The sequence below is a fragment of the Helianthus annuus genome, chromosome 3 (assembly GCF_002127325.2).
Source record: "Helianthus annuus cultivar XRQ/B chromosome 3, HanXRQr2.0-SUNRISE, whole genome shotgun sequence".
Classification (NCBI taxonomy): domain Eukaryota; kingdom Viridiplantae; phylum Streptophyta; class Magnoliopsida; order Asterales; family Asteraceae; genus Helianthus; species Helianthus annuus.
In genome coordinates this window covers 154,673,616-154,700,635 of record NC_035435.2, presented here as the reverse complement: position 1 = coordinate 154,700,635, position 27,020 = coordinate 154,673,616, and the positions used below count along the sequence as shown (strand labels likewise).

The 27,020-nt window shown below is 40.9% G+C and overlaps 1 protein-coding gene across 1 annotated transcript; it reads left to right on the top strand.

Annotated features, from left to right (window-relative positions):
• Positions 1-2,766: 2,766 nt before the first annotated feature.
• Positions 2,767-4,011, top strand: LOC110932389. The gene is made up of 4 exons (XM_022175728.1): positions 2,767-3,159; positions 3,325-3,361; positions 3,448-3,831; positions 3,920-4,011. The coding sequence occupies exons 1-4, from the start codon at positions 2,767-2,769 to the stop codon at positions 4,009-4,011; spliced, it is 906 nt and encodes a 301-aa protein (XP_022031420.1).
• Positions 4,012-27,020: the final 23,009 nt, after the last annotated feature.

Here is a 27,020-nt window from a genome sequence, read left to right as displayed (position 1 = left end):
TATATGTTTAGTTATAAAATTTTCATAAAAAACTTAATGGACCATGTGTAGACATCACCTAAAGTTTACCATTCCTCGTTACACTCAAGCTCCAATTATTTGACAGACTTGAGGGTAAAAAAATCCTCATTACACTCAAGCTTCCATTGTTGACAAAAGGGTAATAGACCTTATGAGTAGAAGCCATCTATATGTTCACTATTTCTCCATATGTTATGGATTAATACTATACATAGAATTACACAACAAAACCCCCAGTCTGAGATTCAATTTCCACCCATTTTTTAACATAATGTCTCACAACGTCCATATCCTCACTATACTCATTTTAGAAAAAAACGTCTCATAATGCCCCATTGATGACTAGGCTGCCAAATAGCGCAAAACGCCCAAGGATAGAGATATTACCACTACACATGGTTTGAGAAATAAAGTAAATATACTTATAATATTCATGAGAAAACTCCATCAAAGGGAAACAAATTAACACCATGTGCATGGGATACCAATCATCTCACACGTAATTAATTTAATACGAATGCTAAGTCACAAATATGAAATAGCGTAGGCATATCATGAACAACTTGATGTGTCCCATAGTTGTGAAAGTATATATATGTAAATTAATTAAATCTAATGAATGATTAGCAAAGCATTACTCATGAATCAAATAGCGTAGGCATATCATGAACAACTTGATGTGTCCCATAGTTGTTAAAGTATATATATGTAAATTAATTAAATCTAATGAATGATTAGCAAAGCATTACTCGTGAATCAAACCAGTCATAAGTTCATAACCACGTTGTTTGGGTTCCAATCAAAGTTTATTAAAGGGTGAGGGTATTGACACACCCCTCCTTTTTGAATGCACACCCCCCTCCTCCTGAGGTGGCATATAGGGCAATAAGGGGAGTATATAGTGTGAAAGCAATTAGTGTGCCAGAAAAAGGGTTTTGATAAGCCTCTCATTGCCCTATGAGAGGCATATAAGGTTGTGGTAGTTGGAGCATTAAACCCTATACGCCTCTCATTGAGCAATGAGAGGCTTATCGGCACGACTTTTGATGAATTTAAGGTATAATTACTGACATGAAAGGAGTTCAGTCTGAAAAAGCGTGAAAGTGACCTATATGACCCTTATCGATCTATACGACCCTTATCGACCAAAAATGTTTATTTACCCAAAACATACGGGATTTTTTGTTCCAATTTTTTTTCAAACTCGCAAAATTCCGATTGAACTCCTAAAGATTCTTAACTAAAAAATTTGGTTGAGACCACGAAGCATAAAGATGTCGTTTTGGGGCATTGGTAATATTTTTAGCGAAGATTCGAACCAGTCGTACGTCTCCGAAAGCGTTTGGTTATCCGGCGTTGATCGAGGTGAGGTGGAGGTTGTGTCCGTGCCGCGTTGTGATGACGGGGGTGTGCAACTCACGTTACCTGACTTGAACCAGGTGTTTGTAGATGAGGGGGAACCATCTTACATTGCCCAAAGTTATCCGCGACACGAATACGGGACTTACCATTCGTATACGGAAAACAAACACAAGTTAGAGTATGAGGAAGGTGCTAAGGAGTATGAGAAAAATGATAACGAAGTCGAAGAAGGTGCTAACGACTTTGAGGAAAATGATAACGAAGTCGAGAAATGTGCTAAGGACTTTGAGGAAAATGATAACGAAATCGAGGAAGGTGTAATGCACTTTGAGGAGGATGTTGACGACGACGAACTTGCTAACGAGGAAGGTGTTCACGACGACGAGCGTGCTAACGAGGAACCTGCTAACGAGGAAGGTGCTAATGACGAGAAAAAAACAAAAAAAGGTATGACATAACCGTCAATTACGTGTTATTCGTGTTACATAATGTTGATATAATTTTAGAGTGGATAAAATGATTTTGTATACGTGTTATTCGTATGTATATAATTTTTATTAGGTAGGAGAAATCTAGAAAATGTTTAACCCGAACCCGACCCGAAATTGTGTCATACATATTAACCCGATTTCGTTATCATTTTGGTGAAATATTATATATGTTCTGGTGAAATATTTTGTTAAAAATAGATTACTTAGGCTTGTAAATGAACCGAACGAACACGAACGAGGCATGTATATATACTGATTAAAAATAGAAAATGTATGACACGAAATTTCATACAAACCCTAAAATGTGTCATACATATTAACCCGAACCCGATATTGAACCCGAGTTTTTTTATTGTTTTTTCGACAAATTAATATATTAATTCCATTTATGTGGATTTCTAATGAACCTTTTTTTTGAGGTATTTGGGTCACTTGAAGAATTGAAGAATTGGGTATACAAAAGAGAAGTTGCGAAAGGTAACGTCATTGTCACCCAACGAACGAGGAAAAAAGGCGAAGGTGCGTCAGCAAGGACAGTGAAGATATGGTTGTAATGCGATCGTGGCGGCGAACCCAAAAGTAAAGCATCCGTTCGGCGTTCCGGTAGCAAAAAGGTTGGCTGTCCTTTTAGTCTGATAGGGAAACTAGACTCAAGTAGTGGTAGTTGGAGCCTTGTGGAGAAGAAAAACGTTCACAACCATGAGCCTGCTCAATATCTCGAGGGCCACGCGTTTGCTAGAAGGCTGACCCCGGACGAAGAATCACTGGTGGAGAGACTTTATCTGCAAAACATGGAGCCTACAAATATACATTTAACCATAGAAATCAGTACCCACATAGCGTGTGCATTCTACAAGATGTACAAAACGTGATTAAAAAGATTAAACGAAAAATGTACGGCGATCGAACTCCAATGCAGATATTGGAGAGCATGTTGCAAGAAGAAAGGTACATTTATTTCACCAGAGTGAATCCCTCCACAAACGCGGTCGAGGAGGTTTTTTTCGTTCATCCGGACTCGTACAACATGTGGCGTGCATTCCCACATGTGTTGATGATTGATGCTACCTACAAGACGAATGAGTATAAGCTTCCGTTTATTCAAGTTGTGGGTGTGACATCGACACACAAGTCTTTTTGTGTGGCTCATGCGTTTGTCTCTAAAGAAAAAAAATATAACTTCTTATGGGTCCTGGAGAAGCTCAAAGAATTGTTAGTAGATTGCATGGAGCCACGTGTAATTGTAACAGATAGGGATCAAGCTTTGATGAATGCTTGCGATAAAGTATTCCCAAAAGCTTCCAAATTGCTATGTAGGTGGCACATCTCACAGAATATTCTAAAACACTGTCGGGCAAAATTTACAGATGAAGACTAGAAAATATTCAAGCTTTCTTGGTCTTGACTGTGTAATTCTCCCATTCCGACGATATACAATTATAACTTTCAGCGGCTTTTCACGCGACTGGTTAATGACGGACGATCAGGTACATATTATATTAGTTTACATACATTCATCCATACATATATACATACAAACATTACAACTCATTGTATTCAATTTTTTTTTCAGATGTTCTGGATTATTTGTATGATGTGTGGCTGAAAGATTATAAAGAAAAGTTTGTTTCAGCTTGGACTAACACAGTCCCCAATTTTGGTCAACATATAACCAACAGAGTTGAAAGCCAGCATTCTAAGATTAAGAGATACATTAAAGGGCCAAACAACTCGCTCCATAGTTTTGAGGAGAGCAGGTCCGTGCAAATGGGGGACCACAGATTTCCATTTTTTGACAACCTACGCGGTAATGTTTCCCAAAAAGCCTTAGAGTTATTGGTTGTCGAGAGGAAGAAGCTAAATGCGTTGAGGGCAGGAGGGGGGACTTGTGGCCACCAGCTTTCTACGGGTTGTGGGTTGCCATGTGCTTGTCAGATGGAGTGGTGGGAAAATACAGGTAACATAACAACTATAACATATGCTTCGATCCATAGAATATAATCATCATTATACTTTATGTTTTAACAATGATTCTTGAAAAACAGGTTGCAAAATTCCACTTACCGCGATAGATAAATTCTGGACAAAACTTGATTTTTCGACAGAAGAACTTAATCAAGACGAGTGTAATATTTAGGCGGAAATGGATAAACTCACACAGCAACTACATACGCACCCACCTCTAGTGTTAAAAAGTATGTTGTCGAAGATGAAAGCGGTGTTGAATCCAAGTATGACTGACCATCAACCGCCTGAGGTACAACAAGATACGCAGGGCCGCCCAACTACGAAAGCAAAACAACAAAAGAATGAAGACTTTGCGAGACGTAAAGATAAACAACCCGAATCACAGAGGAACGACTACACTGAAAAGCCAAATGTGCGACGTAGTCGTTCAAAGAAAAACAAAGAAGAAAAAAATACACTTCCGATTATAGATAAAGACTTTCCACTGTTGGCCGGGCACAGATACATACGTATATACATACATATATTTAGAATTCTTTTTCAATTTTTTTATTTTTTAATATTTTTTAGTTTTTTATTTTTTTGCCAATTATATGTACAAAAATGTGATCGAGCATTTTAAGGATTGGCTTCCATCTAGCTATCGGAGATACATAACACATATCGAAGATGCCCAGCCGGACGGTAACTGTGGGTTTCGATCCATAGCTATGGGTTTGGGGTATGACCAGAAAGAGTGGAAGTGGGTCCGCCAAGAGCTACTCGACGAGATGTTCATTAACAAAAAGCGTTGGGGCCATATACTCGAATCATTGGACAAGGGATGTTACGAAAATGTGTATCGATCGATAAATTGGTTAAATGTTGAACCTGCACCTATGGCATGTTGGATGTGGTTGCCCTACACAGGGTTGTTGGTGGCTCAAAAATTTGGGGTGATTGTTCAACATTTAAGCAACGGTGTTTGTCAAACTTACTTCCCGATGTTCGATGGACCGCAGGTTTACCCGAACCATTCCATTTTAACGATTGCTTATGTCGAAGATAGCCATTTCATCATGGTTAAGTTAGCGGATGATAGCCCGATGCCAGTACCAAATGGACTTTGGAATATATACCGAAGTATGGAAGCTATGGAATGGGAGACAATGTACATGTCTCGTATTGCACAGGGTAGGGCGTTACTACGTAGTAATAGAACTCGACAAAAAGAAGTTATTGACTTGTGTTAGGTGTAGCATCCGTGAAACATAGTGTACGCAACAATTTTTTTTATATTTTTTTTAAATTGTTGCTAATTAAGGGTTTTATTGTTATTATTATTATTATCATTGTTTATTATTTATTATTGTTATAATTAATATAAATAAATGAATAATAAAAAATGTCAAATAAAAAGGGAAGGGTCCTTCTATATCAGACCGGCCTCCCCCGGGATTCGAACTCGCACAACTCGCACAGAACACACAAGCCTTAACCAGTTTATCCTCCTGTATAGGAGCTGATAAATTGGTTATAGTATACCCTTTATACACTTCAAACGCGCGCATGGTGAGCACGGATCCTGACAACTTTTCAGCCCATATGCCTCGTATAGCCCGATGAGACCCATATCCACCTACCTTTTCTGAAAAGTTGACAGGACATTTATGACACCCCACTTGCATATGCCTCTCATCGACCCATACGGGTCTCATTGAAGTTCAGTTTCACTTCCTTTTATGGTTATTTTTTGAACGAGTTCTGGACCACACGATGACAATCCGGAAGTGGACCACACGCGTCTCTCGCATAGTTTTTGCTCTCGTATCGGTCTATATGGTCGGAATATTCAAGGTTTGTTTACCCTTGTTCTTTTATGGTTTTATTTTGGCGGTTTGTGGTGGTGGTGGTGGCTGTGGTGGTGGTGGTGGTGGTTGTGGTGGTGGTGGTTGTGGTGGTGGTGGTTGTGGTGGTGGTGGTGGTGGTTGTGGTGGTGGGGATTGACGGTTGTGGTGGTGGTGGTGGTTGTTGTGGTGGTGGTGGTTGTTGTGGTGGTGGTGGCTGTGGTGGTAGTGGTGGTGGTTAGGCGGGTGTGGTGGTGGCTGTGGTGGTAGAGATGGTGGTGTTGGTGGTGGTTAGGCGGGTGTGGTGGTGACTGTGGTGGTAGTGGTGGTGGTGGTGGTTAGGCGGGTATGGTGGTGGTGGTGGTAGCGTAACCCTACCCGACCCCCGGCCCGACACGTTTGCCGGGTCTAGACTTATATCATCGTTTTTTTTAAATGTGCATATGTTATTTTTATTATTATATTTATTATTTTTAACAATATATTTTTGAAAATCGGATTGTATGTTTACTTAAGGCCCGACACGTAACCCTAATGCTATAATTGTATGTTTTATTAACAGGATATCGAAAGTCGGTGTTTTGACGGTGGTGGTAGCGTAATCCTTATGGAGAAGTACATTGCGTTCATATTTCAGATTCAAACGCTTAACTGCGTTCGTATTCCAGATTCATGCACCGGAACGTCCACCAACGACAATGCTTCTACGTCAGCAACCTGTGACGGTGGAAGTAGATATTTACCGGTGACTGTGAGGGTGAACTGGAATGTTCTTCCACCACCACCAACGACAATGCTTCTGCGTCAGCAACCTCGAGGGAGAACTCCTTCTGTATGGATTAGTTCTTCATGCTGTGGAACCGGTTACTGAGAATTTTTCAGCAACAACGAGGTAGCGCCAGATCAGGTCGGAGGTTCTTCATGTGGTAATGGGGAAGCGGAAAGCACATTTACCGTGGAACGCATCCTTAAACTTGATAGCAACAATATGGTGACCAAATAGAGATCTGAATAACCGATACAGTTTGCAAGAATTTAAGAATATGTAACAGTTAGCGATTTAGGGTTTAGGGTTTAGGATTTAGTCGTTACATTTTGTATTAAAATGACATGTTTTGTGTATTAATATAAAACGATGTTTCGTGTATTTATTGCGTTATGGTTAATAAATGACACCTTTGCCAAGTTAACGATGTTTTACTATTATTATTATTATTATTATTATTATTATTATGATTATTATTATTATTTGTTATAATTATTATTATTATTATTGTTATTATTATTATTATTATTTATTACTATTATTATTACTATTGTTAATATTATTATTATTATTATTATTATTATTATTATTATTATTATTATTATTATTATTATTGGTAAGTTTACGGGATGATTGTCCGATGTCGGTACGAAATGGACTTTGAAATACCTCACCGACGTATAGAAGCTAGGAATGGGTGACAATGTACATGTATCGTATTACACAGGGTAGAGCGTTAGTAGATAGTAATAGAACTTCACGAAAAAGAATTTGTTAACTTGGCAAAGGTGTAACATCTCTGAAATATAGTGTATGCAACAATTTAAAAAAAATATTAATTATTGTGTTTTATAACATTAAAAACCCTTAATTACCACATAAAATTGTTAAAAAATTTAATTTCATATGGGTCGTATAGGGCAATGAGACCCATATACAACTCCTGTAAGAAAGATGCTCATTGATCAACAAGCCACCCCTGGTTGACACCTTATGAGTGTCTCATTGACCAAAAAGCCTCCCCTGGTGAAAGTGTCAACCAGGGGAGGCTTTTTGGTCAATGAGACACTCATAAGGTGTCAACCAGGGGAGGCTTGTTGATCAATGGGCATCTTTTTTACAGGAGTTGTATATGGGTCTCATTGCCCTATACGACCCATATGAAATTAAATTTTTTTAACAATTTTATGTGGTAATTAAGGGTTTTTAATGTTATAAAACACAATAATTAATATTTTTTTTTAAATTGTTGCATACACTATATTTCATAGATGTTACACCTTTGCCAAGTTAACAAATTCTTTTCCGTGAAGTTCTATTACTATCTACTAACGCTCTACCATGTGTAATATGATACATCTACTAACACCTTTGGCAAGTTAACAAATTCTTTTTCATGAAATTCTTTTTTATTGTTATTAGTATTAGTTATTATTATTTAATTATTTATTATTTTATTATTTATTATTATTGTTATTATTATTATTGTTATTGTGTATTATTATTATTATTGTTATTTATTATTGTTATTATTTATTATTGTTATTATTGTTATTATTATTGTTTATTATTTATAATTGTTATTATTATTATTATTATTGTTTATTATTATTATTATTATTGTTGTTGTTTATTATTTATTGTTATTATTATTATTATTGTTTATTATTATTATTGTTATTATTATTGTTATTGTTATTGTTATTATTATTATTTATTATTTATTATTATTATTATTATTATTATTATTATTATTATTATTATTGTTGTTATTATTATTGTTGTTATTTATTATTGTTATTATTTATTATTGTTATTATTATTATTATTGTTGTTGTTTATTATTTATTATTGTTATTATTATTATTATTATTAATATTATTATTGTTTATTATTATTATTATTATTATTATTATTATTATTATTATTATTGTTTATTATTTATAATTGTTATTATTATTGTTTATTATTATTATTATTATTATTATTATTGTTATTATTGTTATTGTTATTGTTATTGTTATTGTTATTGTTATTGTTATTATTGTTTATTATTATTATTATTATTATTATTATTATTATTATTATTATTATTATTATTATTATTGTAGGTCCCCTTGATGTTATGGATCTTCACAGAATCGTCTTTCCAATCAAGAGTGCGGAATCCTCTTGATCAGAATTAGCAGAAAACGTGTAGAAACAGCAAATCACTTTCAACCGGGTTTCTATTGATTATCAAACTTTCTTTAACCTAACCCTCACAATTTCGTCCAAGCTAGTACTCTCACGAAATTCTATCTCTCTAACAATTGTTTTTGGCTGATTAACCTAAACCCTAACGTCTAACCTTGTTTATATAACACAAGGTTCACAACTGGGCTAGGTTAAAGACACCTGGGCTGCGAATTGGACAGGCCCAATTCGCCCCCATCACCCAATTCCTTGGGTTTAGTTAGCCCAAACATTACAACTAACTATTACAAAGCTAAACCCGCTAACTGTTTATCGTTTAACTAATTACAAGATATCCAAAGACCAAATCTAAGCTGTTGTCACAAACATGCACCAACAAACTCCCCCTTGACAATAGCTTCATAAAAACTTTGTCTTGAGTCAAAACTTTGTCTTCGGTCTTCTTGCAATCTTCAAGTAATCTTGCACTGTCTTTGGTCTTTGGATAGCTTCAGCTTCAATAGCTTCTGTCAGCAACAGATTGTCAGCAACAGACTCCCCCTAAGCTGATGCATCCAATCACCAAATCCCTTCAACACGTTAGCACTTGAGTAAACTCCAGTTTAGCATTTGCACAGCAATCTTCAAACTCTTCAATCTTGTCTGCAATATAGAAAGGAGGTTCTACCATGCATCCAATCAAACTCTCATCTTCACACTTCACAGCAACTTCTCAGCAACAAACTGCTTCAATCTGTATACTATAAAACAAACATCTCGAGAAACCATAAGAATTTTTCAACAAAGTTAAATAAATTATTATTTTTCAAGAGATAGTTAAACTGTATTACAGATTAAGCATTTTCAATTTCATCACCAACACGCAAAAACTTTTGTCCAACACATAAGAACCTGCCTGATGAAAATTTTGAACTCACTTTCTAACACCGTCTCCCCCTATCAGTGACAATTCCTCCAAGAATAACAGTTTTCCGTACGTTAAGAATTTTAAACAGAAAAAGACACTATTTTTGGATTTTTATATTTTTCTGAAAGCAAGTAAATAATAAAAATAATAAACACTCTATTTTTGTGAGAATCACTGGTAAGAAGATCATATCAGCACAATCAAACTGTTTCACACAATCACATAATTCTTTATTTAATTTTTCGTGAAAAGCAGTTCAAGTCGATTACCAGTATGTTTGTCCACTTAAACAAAATGCATGAACATTTCAAGTACCATTACCATATGATACGTTAAGGTAATTTTATTTTATGAAATACGAGCGTGTCCCACTTCAGGATATACCCCCACGATCAAGGTATGCACAAAGATTCATCGTAGTAGGTGAGTATACTGATGTCATCCTTTAAGATATCCTGACTGTATCTAGGTCTGCATATAATCTGTTTTATCATGTTTTAATTGCTTAACTATGAATACCCAAATAAATACTAATCAAATCCTGGAAATATAAAAAACACACTCTATCATGCAAGTATCTTCCCTACCACATATTTCACAAGTCCAATCCAGATTTCTGAAATCTTAACTGGGAATAGATTGAGAAGAGAACAGAATAGATCTTTAGTAGAGATGGTATAATATACAGATCAAATGAGATTTTCTCAGTTTGATATAGGTTTCTTGGGTTTCTTTTGGGCACTTGAGGGCCTCTTTCAGGTGTATTAGATCTATAGTGCGACAACGAACAGCTAGGTCAGCATGTATCTGGATGCAGCAGAAGCTGTCGTTGCCTAGCACCTCCAGGTCAGCATATATCTGGATGCAGCAGAGGAGGTACACGACTTTTTTCAGAGAAGATTTCAGAATCAGATCAAAATTGTGTGTATCGGGAAATATACAGACATTCAAATAGAAATGAGCTAATTCCAAGTGACTATCTTTCCTGGGGTCATGTACAATTTTAGTTCTAACAGACAGACAGCCAAGATATCCGTAGTTGAAACAACAGTATAAAGACCCAAAACTTCAGATTTTGGCAATCTATCAACGCAAGAATTAAGGTCATTAAACCATACACCACTGATGTGTTCCCCACTCATATTTAGTTCATTTAAGTTTATATCATATTGGTAAGTTGATTATTTCATGCTTTTTGCCTACTGGTACATCATATGATGAAGCTGCTATCACACTTAAGCAATTTAATTTTAAGTTTAGTGTGACAGTCTAACTTGCTGATGTACTATCATTTCTTCTTTTCACACAGTGATAACTCATTTTTTATTTTCTAATTTTTTTTATGTTTTTGATTTTTCAATTTTTTTGTGTTTTTGATTTTTATGAAAAGCAGTAAACTATTTACAAAAATTCCTTATGAAAAACCAGTTATTCAGGATTCCTCATCCCGTTGAGTTCGACTAAGTGTTCAAAGCGAGCCCTGTCAAATGCTTTAGTATAAAGATCTGCCAGGTTATCCTCTGTGTCGACTCGATGTAATTCAATCAGTCGCTTTTCAGCACAATCCCGTATAAAATGATGACGTATGTCAATATGTTTTGTGCGACTGTGGTTCACGGGATTATTAGTTATTGAAATAGTGGCATTATTGTCTATCATAATAGGAGTACGAGTGAAATCCAAACCGTAATCGCGCATCTGCTGTTGTATCCAGAGAACCTGAGAGCAGCAGCTTCCAGCAGCAATATATTCAGCTTCACACGTAGAGGTAGACACACAGGATTGCTTCTTGGCATTGCCAAGACACGATCCTGCCTCCTAAGAACTGACAACCACCTGTTGTAGACTTTCTGTTCGACTTGCATCCTCCAAAGTCTGAGTCAGTGTAAGCAACAAACGTCAGATCACTATCAGCTGGATACCACAACCCAAGTTTAGGTTTCCCCTTCAAGTAACGAAGAATCCGCTTCACTGCTTTCATGTGTGACTCTTTAGGATTCGCCTGATATCTGGCACACAAGCATACGGCAAACATGATGTCAGGTCTTGAAGCAGTCAAGTACATTAGAGAACCAATCATTGCCCTGTATTGAGTAGGATCAACATCTTCAGTACTTTCATGATCTGGGCCAAGATTGTGATTTTCACATATGGGTGTGTTGGAAGTAGTGCAATCATTCATTTTGAACCGACTCAAAATGTCATACACATACTTTGTTTGATGAATAAACATCCCATCCGCCTTCTGTTCAACTTGTAATCCCAGAAAGTAAGACAACTCACCCATAGCACTCATTTCGAACTTGCTCTTCATCACCTGCTCGAACTCTTTACACATGCTTTCATCAGATGACCCAAAGATGATGTCATCCACGTACACCTGTACCAGCAGAAAATCTTCCTTCTTCCTCTTGATGAACAGTGTACTGTCAATCTGACCTCTTTCAAAACCATTCTTTATCAGATGTGTAGACAGTGTCTCGTACCACGCCCTGGGAGCTTGATGTAACCCATACAAAGCCTTATCAAGTTTGTACACTCGATCTGGACAATCTGGATCAACGAACCCATCTGGTTGTGAGACATACACCACTTCTTGGACTTTCCCGTAAAGAAACGCACTCTTCACGTCTAGTTGGTAAACTTTGAAGCCCTTGAAAGTTGCGAAAGCCAGAAACAAACGAATTGCCTCCAACCTTGCCACTGGTGCAAACACCTCATTGTAATCTATCCCTTCTTGCTGATTGAAACCTTTGACCACCAATCGAGCCTTGTTTCGCGTGACTATACCTCTTTCATCTTTCTTGCACCTAAATACCCATTTAGTGCCAATCTCTCTTTCACCTTTAGGAAGATCAACCAACTCCCAAACTTTCAACTTAGCAAACTGGGCCAATTCCTCTTGCATAGCTTCAACCCATGAATTGTCTTTAAGAGCCATATGAATGTTCTTCGGCTCCTCTTGGGAAATAAAACAACTATACAAGCACTCGTTCACAATCCTAGTCTTCTCAATCGAAACAAATAACCCAGTATTCGCTGCTATGCTTCTTCTTGTCTGAACACCTGCAGTAGGATCTCCAAGTATCATGTCAACTGGACGATCTCTATTTGCTCGTGTAGAAGCAACCGCATCGACTTCCAAATTGTCACCCAGGTTTGAGCCAACCTCCCCCTGAATATTCTGATTTGCAAACGGATTAATGAAATCCTCCCCCTGATTGGGTTCGGGTTCATCGTCACTTGAATCAGTATCAGCAGCATCTTGGGAAGGTTCCGGAGCATCTGTCATATCAACATTCGATCTAGGCATGAACTCGCCTTCATCATCACCAATCACTGTTTGAATCAGCTGAGACTCATCTGCATTGGAAAACTCAGGAATATTAAATGATTTAAAAACACTTTCATAATCATATAATATAGCTGGTCCACTCGTTGACTGTTGAGGTTTGTATGAAGTAATATCAACATTAAACACAACCTCAATTTTACTAGTTTTTAGATTAAAAACCCTTTTATTCGGTGCGCCAGGTACGTAACCTAGAAAGTAGCCCTCGTCAGCCACCTCACCGAATTTTTGTTTATCTTTATTTCACACAATGGTGCAGGGTAATCCAAATGGTTCAAAGCCTTCTAAGTTTGGTTTCTTGTTAAACATTAATTCATGACAAGTTTTGTTAAAACGTTTAACAGTCAAAACTTTGTTTAGGACGTAGCAAGCTGTATTCACAGCTTCTCCCCAGAAAAGAACTGGTAGCTTAGAATCTGAAAGCATCGTCCTAGCGGCTTCAATCAACGTCCTGTTTTTCCTCTCAGCAACTCCATTCTGTTGAGGCGTATAAGGAGCAGAATATTGATGTTCAATTCCCTTGCGAAGACAATAGAGATCTAGAATACGATTCTTGAACTCCGTGCCATTATCACTCCTTATCCTCTTGATATTTGCATCATGGACGTTTTCCAATTTTGTAAAAAGATCTATCAACATCTCTGCTGTCTCATCTTTTGTACCTAAAAAGAAAACCCATGAATAACGTGAGTAATCATCAGTGACAACCAAACAATAGTACTTTCCACCTATGCTCCTCACGTTCACTGGACCGAATAGATCCATGTGAAGTAATTCGTAAGGGGCATCTATGGAATTTACTGTTTTTTATTTATGAGGTTTCTTATGTTGTTTTCCCTTTTGACATGGAAGACATTTGTCTTCCACTTGAAACCTCCGCAATGGAACCCCTTTCACTAGCTCATTGTTAACAAGATAGTTCATTTTGCGATAGTGAATATGGGCCATGCGTCTGTGCCACAACATCGATTCAGCTTCAGATGCTTTTGATAGTAAACATGCCACCACTGCAGTTGGATCCTTAGCACCCATGTCCATGACATAAGTGTCATTTCTCCTTGGCGCTCGCATCACTATCCAATCGTCCGGTATTTCCAAACCTGGTTTCAACACTAAAGCTTCATTCTTGGTAAAATGGACCGAGTGACCCTTGTCGCAGACTTGAGACACGCTCATAAGATTGTGTTTAAGCTGCTCAACATAGTTCACTTTGTCCAGTGTGATCTTCCCATTGGTCACCTTTCCTCGGCCTGTAATTCTACCACCTTTTGCACCCGCAAAATTCACATGTCCTCCATCATAATCTTCAAATTCAGTCAACAACCTCGCATCCCCCGTCATGTGCCTAGAGCAGCCACTATCAACATACCACAAGTTGATAATCCTCCTTAGCAGCTCCTGCACACACCAACCAAAAGATTAGTTAGATTGGGGGACCTAAGCCTTAATGGTCTTGGGTCGTCCAAATTCACCAACCACCGGAACATCCATCCAATATCCATTACTCCTTACTGGAGTCTTGGATCTTAGACCTGTTGGAATTTGATTTTGAGTTCCACTAGGTCTTTGGTCCTGGGGGTTCCTATGTGTGTTTGGAGTATTTGACCTTTGAAAATTTTGATTTTTATTCCAAGAAGCATTATTGTTGTAATTTCTAAAGCCATTGTTATAAAAATTTCGACCACCATTATTTTGGTATCGATTTTGATATTGACCTTGACTTCTGAAATTATTTGTATTTTGATTGTTCATTCTTGGTGAACTGCTTCTAGGTCTCTCGAATCTGCCTGGTGGAGATCTAGGCTGAAATCTAGGTTGATTTCTTTGAAAACGAGGAACTTGTGGAGTTCCTTTTTCAGCCTTATCCACACCAACAGCAACTTTCTCTGGTTGCTTAGGAGCAGATTGCTTTGGAGAGTTGGACTCTCTCTCCTGCTTATCACCATTCTTCTCTGGTGACTTCTCTCTCTTCCTCTCATCCACCTGTGCTTCATTCTTTTTATTAGGACAGCAGCTAGCTACATGTCCTTTGGTGTGACATTTGAAGCATGACATCCTTTTCGAAGACTTCTTATCTGAAGCCTTTGAACTAGATTCAGGCTTTGATGATGATGCCATAGAAGGATTTGGTTCAGTTTGCTTAATTTCTGAAGTTTCTTTGTTTTTATTTTTAGCAAACTCTATGTTCGATTCATTTTCAATAACAGCTGTTTCGTTTTTCATGTCACTTCCTTGAACAAAACTAATCTTTTTAACAGAAGTTGAGTTTTTATTCCTAGGATGTGAAGTTTTCGTTTTCAAAACAGGTTTGCTGTTATTATCCTTCTTGGCCTCATCTCTCTCAGACTCCTCTCCTCGACTTGCTGTGGAACTACTTGGTGCTGTTGACATGAAATTTGTTAGCTCATCTTGATCAGGTAGGAATGAATAATCATGACTAAGAGGAGGTGGGACCTCATTAAAGCCTTGGAATCCCACACTAGTCTTGTCATTACTCTTCTTTAACCCACCCATCATATGTTTCATAACAAAAGTAGAATCCCTGAATTGACCCAATTTCTTTTCAAGTTCAACAATTTTGAGTTGAGCATCTGACAACTCTTTGTTTTTATCAGAAATCTCGTTTGTTTTTTCAGCCATCATGTCATGAGCTAAGTCTATGACTTGAAGTTTTTCATTTAATTTGCAGGTTACGGCTTCAAGTTCACTTTCATAACCTTTAATTTTCTTCAAGTATGACGTTTCATTTCTTTTAGCAATAAAGTTTGATTCTTTAATGTTAGACATCTCGCTTACCAAACTTTTGTTTTGTGCAGACAACCTGTCAACCTCATCCTGTAGTTCACGACATTTTAAACACACAGAATTAGATTTTACCTCTCCTGTTTGTTTGTCAAGGTTGGCCATTAGAGCTGCAAGCTGAGCTTCCAATTGTTTATACTTAGCATCCTTTTCCTCAGCTTCTCTTTCATATTCAGACTTTTGTTTTTCATCTTCAGCACCTGTTGTCTGATCAACCTTCTTTTCTTCAGCTCTATTCTCTAACTTCACCTCAGCATCCACTTTCACTTCAGCATCATCTACTTTAGCTTCACCATCATCGACTGGAGTAATCTCTGCCATGAATGCTTGAGTGACATCCCCATCATTTTCTAAGTGAATGCTCCAATCATATGAACCCTCTCTTGCAATAGAGATCAACGCCTTTGAGCTAGAGTTTCTTGATGCATTCCTGTTGTTTGAACTCTGACTCGAGTTTTCTTGCTTTTGTTTCTGACACTCCCTAGCAAAATGCCCATAACTTTGACAGTTAAAGCACCTCACTTTGGCCTTGTCGAAACCAACAGACCTCCCAACAAACTTCCTCCCAGTTCTATTCATAAACCTCTTCACACGCCTAGAAATCATGGCCATTTTCCATTGCAAATCCATCTCTTCAAGATCATCAGGGTCAATCTGATCATAGTCTTCATCTAAAGTAGCAGGATCAGAAATCTTTCCCTGAATATAGTTTTCATAGGAAGCAACAAACGAAGCAAGTAGAGCCAGATGCTCTTCAGCAGACTTCACACTCATTGGCATTGACTTAGCACTAGTACTCTGCTTAGAAGCTGACGATTTCTTAACTCCTGATGATCCCCCTGAAGCAGCAACAAAACACACATCACCATCCTGATTCACCATAACCTGCTCATTCTCACATGATAAAAACGCAGTAGCAGAGTCGCTAGAAGCGTTGTGAGATGAAGAAGATGTAAGCCCATTGTACACTGCCGGATCTTGAACCTGATCATATCCAGTATCTTTCTTCTTCATGCTGAGCTCATAAGCTCTCAACTTTCCTACAACCTCTTCAAGCTCTTTTGTTTCATAATCTGCTTCACCCTTGATCATTAAAGTGTAGATATCCCACTTAGTAGGCAAAGCATCTAGCAGCTTGTCATTCTTCTCTACGTCAGAATAGCAATCGATCTCATAATTGTCCATTTCTGACATCAGATGGTAGTAACGAGTGATGACGTCTTCAAGTGACTCATGCTTCATGTACTTGAAAACAGCAAACTGCTTCTTCAGTAGATCAATCTTGTTCTTCTTGACATCAGCATTACCAGCGTATCTTTTCTCCAAAGCATCCCACATATCCTTTGAGTTAGTGTACTTTTTTAAGGTATGTTTGATGCTATCAGGTAACGACATTTTGATTGCAGCCAAGGCTCTCTTTTCAGCCTCATACATCTTTTTATCATTATCTTGCATGTTCACATATTCTGTTCGACGTGGTCTGCCCTCAAAGTCGTGTGTAGGATTCACGTAACCATCTTCGATGCATATCCACATGCGCGTATCCTGATATTCAATGAAGGACTGAAAACGATCCTTCCATGTCAGATAGTTTTCCACCTTCATCATCTTAGGTGGTTTGTTGGTAGTACCAACCTCATGCTCCATCTTCAAGAGCTCGTTCAAAGTAGACATGTTTGACATTTTAACGTTAACAGACTGAGAAAACCGTACAAAAGTCGTCCGAAAACAGTGGTTACCAAATTACACCGTTAGAATCGTCTCGAAAAGACGAATCCAATGATATATACTACGACGACCAGTAAATTCGCCGAAAACCGTGGTAATTTCGCTGTGGAAAATTACACGGTCACCAAAGTCGCCTTTGGATTTAATTTCGCCGGTAAGTTTGCTAGTCAAATTCGCCAGTCAATCAAAACAGCTAATTTCGCCAATCAGTTAATTTCGCAGATCTGCAAATTTGGAAGGTTAATCTTTTCGAAATTCTGATTATTCTCCAACACAATTCTGCAAAATCAAACAAGCAAATCAATCAATTTTTTATGAAAATTTTGATGAAATTAATGAAGAACACAAAGAACAGTCTTCAAATCTTCAAGAAACTCAGCCAAAATTCTTCAAAACTATCAACCAAAAACAATCCTGCAAACCCTAAAACCTGCAAAACAGCAATCAAACAAACCAGAATATCAAAACAGCCAACAAAAATCAAAAATCAGAATCAAAACACACCAAAATTTCGAAAATTTTAAAAACCCTAATTATCAGGTTTCAAAAATTTCGAAATTTTACTCCCTGTTTCTGCAGCAAACAATTCTGAACCGAGCAATCAAGAGCCTAAAGCTCTGATACCAATTGTAGGTCCCCTTGATGTTATGGATCTTCACAGAATCGTCTTTCCAATCAAGAGTGCGGAATCCTCTTGATCAGAATTAGCAGAAAACGTGTAGAAACAGCAAATCACTTTCAACCGGGTTTCTATTGATTATCAAACTTTCTTTAACCTAACCCTCATAATTTCGTCCAAGCTAGTACTCTCACGAAATTCTATCTCTCTAACAATTGTTTTTGGCTGATTAACCTAAACCCTAATGTCTAACCTTGTTTATATAACACAAGGTTCACAACTGGGCTAGGTTAAAGACACCTGGGCTGCGAATTGGACAGGCCCAATTCGCCCCCATCACCCAATTCCTTGGGTTTAGTTAGCCCAAACATTACAACTAACTATTACAAAGCTAAACCCGCTAACTGTTTATCGTTTAACTAATTACAAGATATCCAAAGACCAAATCTAAGCTGTTGTCACAAACATGCACCAATTATTATTATTGTTATTATTATTGTTATTGTTATTGTTTATTATTATTATTATTATTATTTATTATTATTATTATTATTATTATTGTTATTATTATTATTATTGTTATTGTTATTATTATTGTTATTGTTATTATTATTATTATTATTATTATTATTATTATTATTGTTTATTGTTATTGTTATTATTATTGTTATTATTATTGTTTATTATTATGATTATTTATTATTATTATTATTATTATTATTATTATTATTATTATTATTATTTATTGTTATTATTATTATTATTGTTTATTATTATTATTATTTATTATTGTTATTATTATTTATTATTATTAATTTTAATATAAATAAATGAATAATAAAAATGTCAAATAAAAAGGGAGGGGTCCTTCTGTATCGGACCGACTCCCCCGAGATTCGAACTCGCACAACTCGCATAGAACACACAAGCCTTAACCAGTTTATCCTCCTGTACAGGAGCTGATAAATTGGTTATAGTATTCCCTTTATACACTTCATACGCGTGTATGGTGAGCACGGATCCTGGCAACTTTTCAGCCCATATGCCTCGTATAGCCCGATGAGACCCATATCCACCTACCTTTTCTGAAAAGTTGACAGGACATTTATGACACCCCACTTGTATATGCCTCTCATCGACCCATACGGGTCTCATTGAAGTTCAGTTTCACTTCCTTTTATGGTTTAACCGAGAACAAGTACATATCCAAATACAAAAGTTTTTTTTTGAACGAGTTCTGGACCACACGATGACAATCCGGAAGGGACCACACGCGTCTCTCGCATAGTTTTTGCTCTCGTATCGGTCTAAATGGTCGGAATATTCAAGGTTTGTTTACCCTTGTTTTTTTGTGGTTTTATTTTGGCGGTTTGTGGTAGTGTTGGGGTTGTGGTGGGTAGGCTGTGGTGGTGGTGGTGGTGTTGGGGTTGTGGTTGTGGTGGTGGTGGTGGTGGGGGTGGTGGTGGTGGTGGGTAGGTTGTGGTGGTGGTGGTGGTGTTGGGGTTGTGGTTGTGGTTGTGGTTGTGGTGGTAGGGGTGGTGGGGGGTGGGTCGGCTGTGGTGGTGGTGGTGGTGGTGGGTCGGCTGGGGTGGTGATGGTGGTGGTGGTGGTGGGTAAGCTGTGGTGGTGGTGGTAGTGTTGGGGTTGTGGTTGTGGTGGTGGGGGTGGTGGGGGGGGTGGGTCGGCTGTGGTGGTGGTGGGTAGGCTGTGGTGGTGGTGGTGGTGGGTCCGCTGTGTTGATGGTGGTTGTGGTGGTGGTGGGTCGGCTGGGGTGGTGGTGGTGGTGGTGGGGGTGGGTCGGCTGGGGTGGTGGTGGTGGTGGGTCGGCTGTGGTGGTGGCGGTGGTGGGTCGGCTGTGGCGGTGTTTTGTTTTTTTTTTTTTAAATTTTTACAATATATTTTCGAATGCCGAGTCTAATGCTAAATTGTATTTTTTATTAACAGGATATCGAAAGTCGGTGTTTTGACGGTGGTGGTAGCGTAATCCTTATGGAGAAGTGCACTGCGTTCATATTTCAGATTCATGCGTTGGGACGTCGGTCTAGGGTGAGGTGCTTGGCGGTGGGGGATGCATTATCCAACATTAATTGCCAAGTCACCCGGAACTCCGACATTGTCAGATGTTACCGTGCAAATAGCATGGAACTCTCATATTGTTGATTCCGAGTGCACTCTTGATAGCATCTACCGACGCGCGATAGTTCCGTCACCGGCATCTACCGACGCCCGGTAGTTCCGTGACCACCATATACCATCACGCGTCTGAACCGACTTTTAAACCGGACGGAATCTACGAAGAAACTGTTCGATTTCACGGTTTGTTTGAGAACCTGATTCAGATACACAACGGTCTCTTTGCTTCGTCCACTAGAACTATTTGTGTATGCATTCTTTTGGTAGTTAAACATACACAAATAATTCTAGTGGACGAAGTAAAGAGACCGTTGTGTATCTGAAAGATGTTCTCAAACAAACCGTGAAATCGAACAATTTCTTCGTAGATTCCGCGGTTTTTAAAAGCCGGTTCAGACGCGTGATGGTATATGGTGGTCACGGAACTACCGGGTATCGGTAGATGCCGGTGACATTGCCTTGTATTTAAAATCTCAATTGATGAAGGGTTTGTCATAAGAACAGGTTCATCAAATCGAGAATCAACTTCTTCATCATATTTTTCATGCATTTCCATTAGCCACAGTTGTACGAAAAAACTGTTCGATTTCACGGTTTGTTTGAGAACCTGATTCAGATATACAACGGGTTCGTGTGAATCTAAGTAATAATATGTAATAGTTAGCGATTTAGTGTGTAGGGTTTAGGGTTTAGGGTTTCGGCTATGTATTGTATTACATTTTGTATGAAAGTATTGTGTTTTGTGTTATTTTATCAAAGAATGTTCACTTACATTTGCGTTATGGATTATAGAGAATTTGACGTTTTATAATAACACTAGTGAAGGGGTATGGTCCCAGATCTCGCGTCAGCATCGACCGCGAGTGACCATTACCCTTATCAAAACCCCCACCAGCTAACAACCTACTTGTGCCCATGCGAGAACGCGTCGACACAAGGGTTGAATCCAATCTATCTAGTAACGAAGGAGGACTTACATGGAACATGAGAACGGTAGAGTGATGCGACATAGCATCACATCTGGTGTATGAAAACGGAAGTATTCACAGCGATGCGGCCTCGCACCGCGTCCAGTGAACACTTCTATCAATACAAGGAAGCCTTACCTTAGGCGTAGAAGAAGATGAACGTAACGATGCGGCTGGCACCGCATCATATGGGCATTTTCGTCACGATAAGGGATGCAGGCAAACAGTCTCCGCGGACGACGATGCGGCTAGCACCGCATCTCGCGTATTTCTTGATCACAAGCAGGAGACACGGTAACCTCAGACGTTACCGCATGCAGCGATGCGGCTTGCACCGCATCCTATGCACTCAACAAGTGGGACTGACACCACAGTGCAAGTGGCACCAATGGCAGTTACCTGTCAGAGCTACGTAAGCAATGGACTGACGTGGCGTAACCTCCACAACCGACAAGCCTGACACACCTGCAAAGGTGCAGCACGTCGTCAGTCCATCCATCATCCTCCTCCTTCACTCCTCGGCTATAAATACCAACCCCAAACCAGGTTTGAGGTATCTCTTCACAACTCTCTCACTACTACTACTATCTTACTTTGCTTCCCAAGCAAACTACTGATTCTCACGCCGGAGAGTGGTAACAAGGAGCACCCCCACCCCATCCTCCTTGTTACGAGTCACGGCTTGTTTCCTTGTGCAGGAGATCAAACACCGGTGATCCAGCCAGCGATCCTCGAGAGGAAGGGATTAACCCTTCTTGACGAGACAAGTGTGTTAACCCTGCCCGGTTAACCACTGTTTCATCATTGGCGCCCACCGCTACTCTTAGCATTTTTTTCATCTATCCTTTTCCCTTTCTCAAGATCATGATTGATCACTAAAACCATACTGCGGATAACCAAAATCCCCCAATCCCACCTCCGGTAGGGGTCAATCCCTCGACCTCCCAACCCGGACACATTGGCACGTCCACACAAAGGGGTCCATCCCTAACGTTCGGGCATGACTTATCACAGTACGCATTTGTGATCCCCCCGAACATGGACCCCCACATCTGGTATGACCAACAGGCCACCCTGCTGGCCGCAACATACAACCGCGCTTGTGCGGAAGCGCACAAACAAGCTGGGCCAACCCCAGCACCGCACACCCCTGCTGAACGTATTCAACAATACGAAGGCAGGGGACATTCACGTCCAGCTTCGAGAAGCAGACGTGAAGACTGCGGATCATCCTACTGTTCGATCCACACAATCAACGAGGATGATTCCGCATACGGGTCCCACACCAGGAGATCAGTGCATACCCGCCTAGGTCCTCACATTGAGGACAGACGGCGGTCAGCATCCCGACATGGCTCTGGAATTCAGAGCCGGTTGGGCCCACTACCATACACCGAAGGGTACGGTCATACCGACCCTGACGACTATACCTACCGCGGGGATTCGCACGACACCAGCAGCAGACCGGGAGGGCGCAACTATGTTCCTCCCAGTCACCCCCGCAACACATACCTCAGGGCGGCCAAGCGCCCTGCTAATGAACCATACAGGCCAAAGGCAGCGGCCGAAAATTCCAAGTTCGCCCCGCGGATTGCCCACGCCCGGGTCACAACTACAAAATTCTCGTTCGGCATCGGGAAATACAGTGGTTCGACCGACCCAGACGACCACATGAACGTCTTCATGGGCGCAGGGTGCAATGGCCAGTGGGATGAACCTACGTGGTGTAATTTTTTCCCCCAGACCCTCACGGGCCTGGCCAGGGCATGGTTCGATTCTTTGCCAGTGGGATCACTGGAATCATTCGAGGACTTGCGTACCAAGTTCCTCGCCCATTTCAGCCAACAACGACGCCACGAACGCGATTCGATGGACGTCATGAATATCTGGCGAAGGGACGACGAATCTATCGAAGCATTCGTCGTCCGTTACAACAAAGAGTGCCTGGAGATAGGTGACGTGGCAGACCAAATGGCACGGAACCACTTCATCAAGGCCGTCAGGGACAAGCAGATGGTCATGACCATCTCAGGCAAGGAAGGCTTGCCTAAAAAATGGGAAGATGTCATGACACCGCGGTCAAGACATACGCCCAGACGCAGCGGTCTCTTGAACCGCATCTGGCGAAGGCACAGCCCCAAGCCGAAACCTCCCACCAAGGGTCCAATCGTAATAATAAACGCAACAGGGACGCGGGAAATCGTGACAACATTTCCAAACCATATTTCCCGCGAACCAACACGTTCGACCCAAGAAACCACAACCCCGCCCGAGACAATCGGGCGTCAAAAAAAGATTCTCGGGATCACAACTGGACCGAGATCACCATGTCGCCAAGTGAGGTCCTTCTTGCGGACCCACAGTTCTTGCGACCGGCCCAACCAATGAAGTCCAAGAAAAATCAGGACCTCACACTCTACTGTGAGTACCACAAGGACTCGGGCCACACCACCAACAACTGCATCAGTCTCCGGCTGGAGATTGAGCGGGCCTTAAAGGAGGGGAAACTGCAACACCTTTTGCCAGGTGGGCAAAAACCCACCAAACGCATCACCCCTCATGGCGAAGGTACCTCCTCCGGGAAGAGAACCATGTACGTGGCTTCCACCCACATGATCCACGGAGGCAAAGGTAGGCCGCGCAAAGCGGCGAGAAGGCCGGACAGTGACTGGAAAGACGAGCAAGTCGTCTTTCCAAAAGTCCGAGGCGGACCGTGCGATAGGCACGCCGTCGTTATTTCAGGCCAACTGGCACACTACTGCACCGAGCGTCTATTCATCGACCCGGGCAGTACTTCTGATATAATCTACGAACAATGCTTCAACCAGTTCGACCAGGAGGACAAAGATCGGTTGCAAGCAGTAGATTACCCGTTGGCCGGGTTCGCAGGGGAAACTGTCTTTCCCCTGGGCCAGATTACTTTTCCTGTGCGTCTTTCCAACGGAAGACACACAAGGACAGAAGAGGTAAACTTCATGGTTTTACCTCACACCTCCAGATATGACGTACTCCTCGGGAGAGAATCCCAAGGAGATTTCAATATGATCACATCCGTCCCCCACTCTGCGGTCGGTTTCCCAACTGAATCGGGGGTCGCGATAATCTATGCCCGCAGGGACGTCATGATGTCGGACGAAGTACGTCCGACCAAGGTCGCAAGGCCCACCCCCAACGACCAACCAGAAAAATGGGTTCTCAACGCGAGATACCCAGAACAAAAGGTCACATTGGGTCACGCCTTGTCCCCGACCACCAAAGCGCACCTGAAGCAGCTTCTCTTCAGGAACCAAGACATCTTCGCATGGACACCCGCGGACATGACCGGGGTCCCACGTGATATCGCGCAACATCACTTGAATACCTTGCCAGGTATTAAGCCAGTGATCCAAGGCCAACGCCACCTTGGGTCCGCTAAAAATCAGGCGATGCAAGAGCAGATCGAAGAACTACTCTCCGCAGGCATCCTGCGGGAAGTTAAATACCAGACTTGGTTATCCAACCCAGTCATGGTAGAAAAACCGTCCGGGGGCTGGCGCATGTGCGTCGATTACAAAGACCTTAACAAAGCCTGCCCCAAGGATTGTTACGCGCTTCCAGAAATTTGACGAAAAAGTCGATAATCTCGCACCATTCAGGTGGAAGTGTTTCCTCGATTGCTACAAAGGGTACCACCAAGTACAAATGGCAATCGAGGATGAAGACAAAACGGCATTCCGGACTCCCACCGGAAATTACTGTTATACAAAGATGCCGTTTGGGTTGCGCAACGCGGGCTCAACCTATCAAAAGTTGATGAACGACACTTTCCGCGGGCAAATAAGCAAAAGTGTCGAAATCTACATGGACGCTGGTCGTCATGAGCATGGAAGAGGATACCATGCTCACAGATATTGAAAGAACATTCCAAACTCTGCGCAGCGTTAACATAAAGCTCAATCCAGGGAAATGCTCATTTGGAATGGAAGAAGGCAAATTCCTTGGGTTCATCGTGACTAAAGATGGATTCAAGGTAAACCCGGAGAAAGTCCAGGCGATCGAGCGCATGCCATCGCCTTCATCGATGAAAGATATGCAACGGCTAGCCGGCAGGCTAGCGGCACTCAACAGATTCTTAGCCAACCATGCAGCTAAGTCTTATCCTTTCATCAAGACCCTGCGGAGCTGTTCAAAGAAAGAACAATTCCAGTGGACCGCAGAGGCTGAACAGGCCTTCCGGGAAATGAAGGAGTGTTTGATACAACTCCCAACTCTAACCGCACCACGCAAGGATGAGCCACTCATATTATACCTATCCGCCGTGGACAACGCGGTGGGTGCGGTATTGATAGTGGAGCGAAAGGGGGTTCAAACACCCATCTATTACATCAGCAAGATGCTCAACGACCCAGAGACGAGATACTCAATAATGGAGAAGTTGGTGCTAGCATTAGTACACGCTTCAAGACGGTTGCGACGCTACTTCGTAAACCACGTCATCACAGTGCTGATCAATTACAGGATCGGCCCGATCCTATCCAAACCTGACATCTCTGGGAGATTAGCAAAATGGGCAATCGAGCTGGGCGCGCACACGATACACTACAAACCGCGTCCCACGATTAAAGGCCAGATCTTAGCTGATTTCGCCGCCGAAGTACCGGTGAATCGCATCCAAGAATGCGAAGAAGCACAAACTCCTGCACCAACGCCATCCTCCTCAGAAACATGGGCACTATTTACCGATGGTGCCTCCAACGAGGAAGGTGCGGGCGCAGGTCTGCGACTCGTCAGCCCTGACGGCCAAGAGCTTACATATGCAATCCGCCTCGATTTCAAAAGCACAAACAACGAGGCATAATATGAGGCCCTGTTAGCGGGACTACGTTTAGCAGTCAAACTCGGCGTGCAACACCTGGAAGCGCACGTCGATTCTTTGTTGGTTGCGGGACAAATACGCGGTGACTATGCCGCAAAAGGGGACATCATGATCCTCTACCTTGAACAAGCCCTGCAACTAACATCCAAATTCGCTTCGTTTAATATCCGACATATTAATCGAAGTGAAAACAAGTCCGCAGATGCACTATCAAAACTTGCATCTACCAGCTTCCAACACTTGGCAAAGGAGATACGCATCGAAGTTCTGCAAAATCCTTCGGTACCCCTACGCCAAGTCAACGTCATTCAATACGGTACAACATCATGGATGACACCTATTATCGCGTATCTGCAATCAGGTGTGACTCCCGAAAGCAAGTCCGAGGCACGCAAGTTACAACATAAAGCGTGCCACTATCAAATGGGAGACGGTATCCTATACCGCAAGTCATACCTAGGACCACTACTACGATGCGTCAACCCCCAGGATGCCACATACCTCATCCGAGAGATACACGAGGGCATATGTGGCATACACGCTGGACCACGCATGGTAGTGGCCAAAATCATGAATGCCGGGTATTACTGGCCCGGTATGCACCTGGACGCCGTCAAAGAGTTGCGCAAATGCATCGACTGTCAACGTCACGCTCCAAAAACTTTGCGGCCAAAGAACAACTTAGTCCCCGTCACAACCGCATGGCCCTTTCAGAAATGGGCAATTGACTTTGTGGGACCTTTCCCTGACGCTCCGGGTGCGGTCAAATTTATCATAGTAGCGGTTGATTACTTCACAAAATGGGTAGAAGCAAAACCGCTCGCCTCAACCACTGCTATGATAACAAGAAAATTCATTTGGGAACACATCATCTGCCGTTTCGGTTTACCAATGTGCATTGTCACCGATAATGGCACCAACTTTGCTGCTGACGAATTTAAAAAATGGCTAAAAGAACTACACGTTGAGCACATATTCTCATCCGTGGCACATCCGCAAGGAAACGGCCAAGTTGAGAGTATCAAC

Excerpts from the sequence above, each read along its gene's own strand:
- LOC110932389 (XM_022175728.1), top strand. The coding sequence starts at position 2,767 with ATGTACGGCGATCGAACTCCAATGCAGATATTGGAGAGCATGTTGCAA. Across the intron at positions 3,362-3,447 it reads GGTTAATGACGGACGATCAG|ATGTTCTGGATTATTTGTAT; the intron begins GTACATATTATA and ends TTTTTTTTTCAG. Across the intron at positions 3,832-3,919 it reads GGAGTGGTGGGAAAATACAG|GTTGCAAAATTCCACTTACC; the intron begins GTAACATAACAA and ends CTTGAAAAACAG.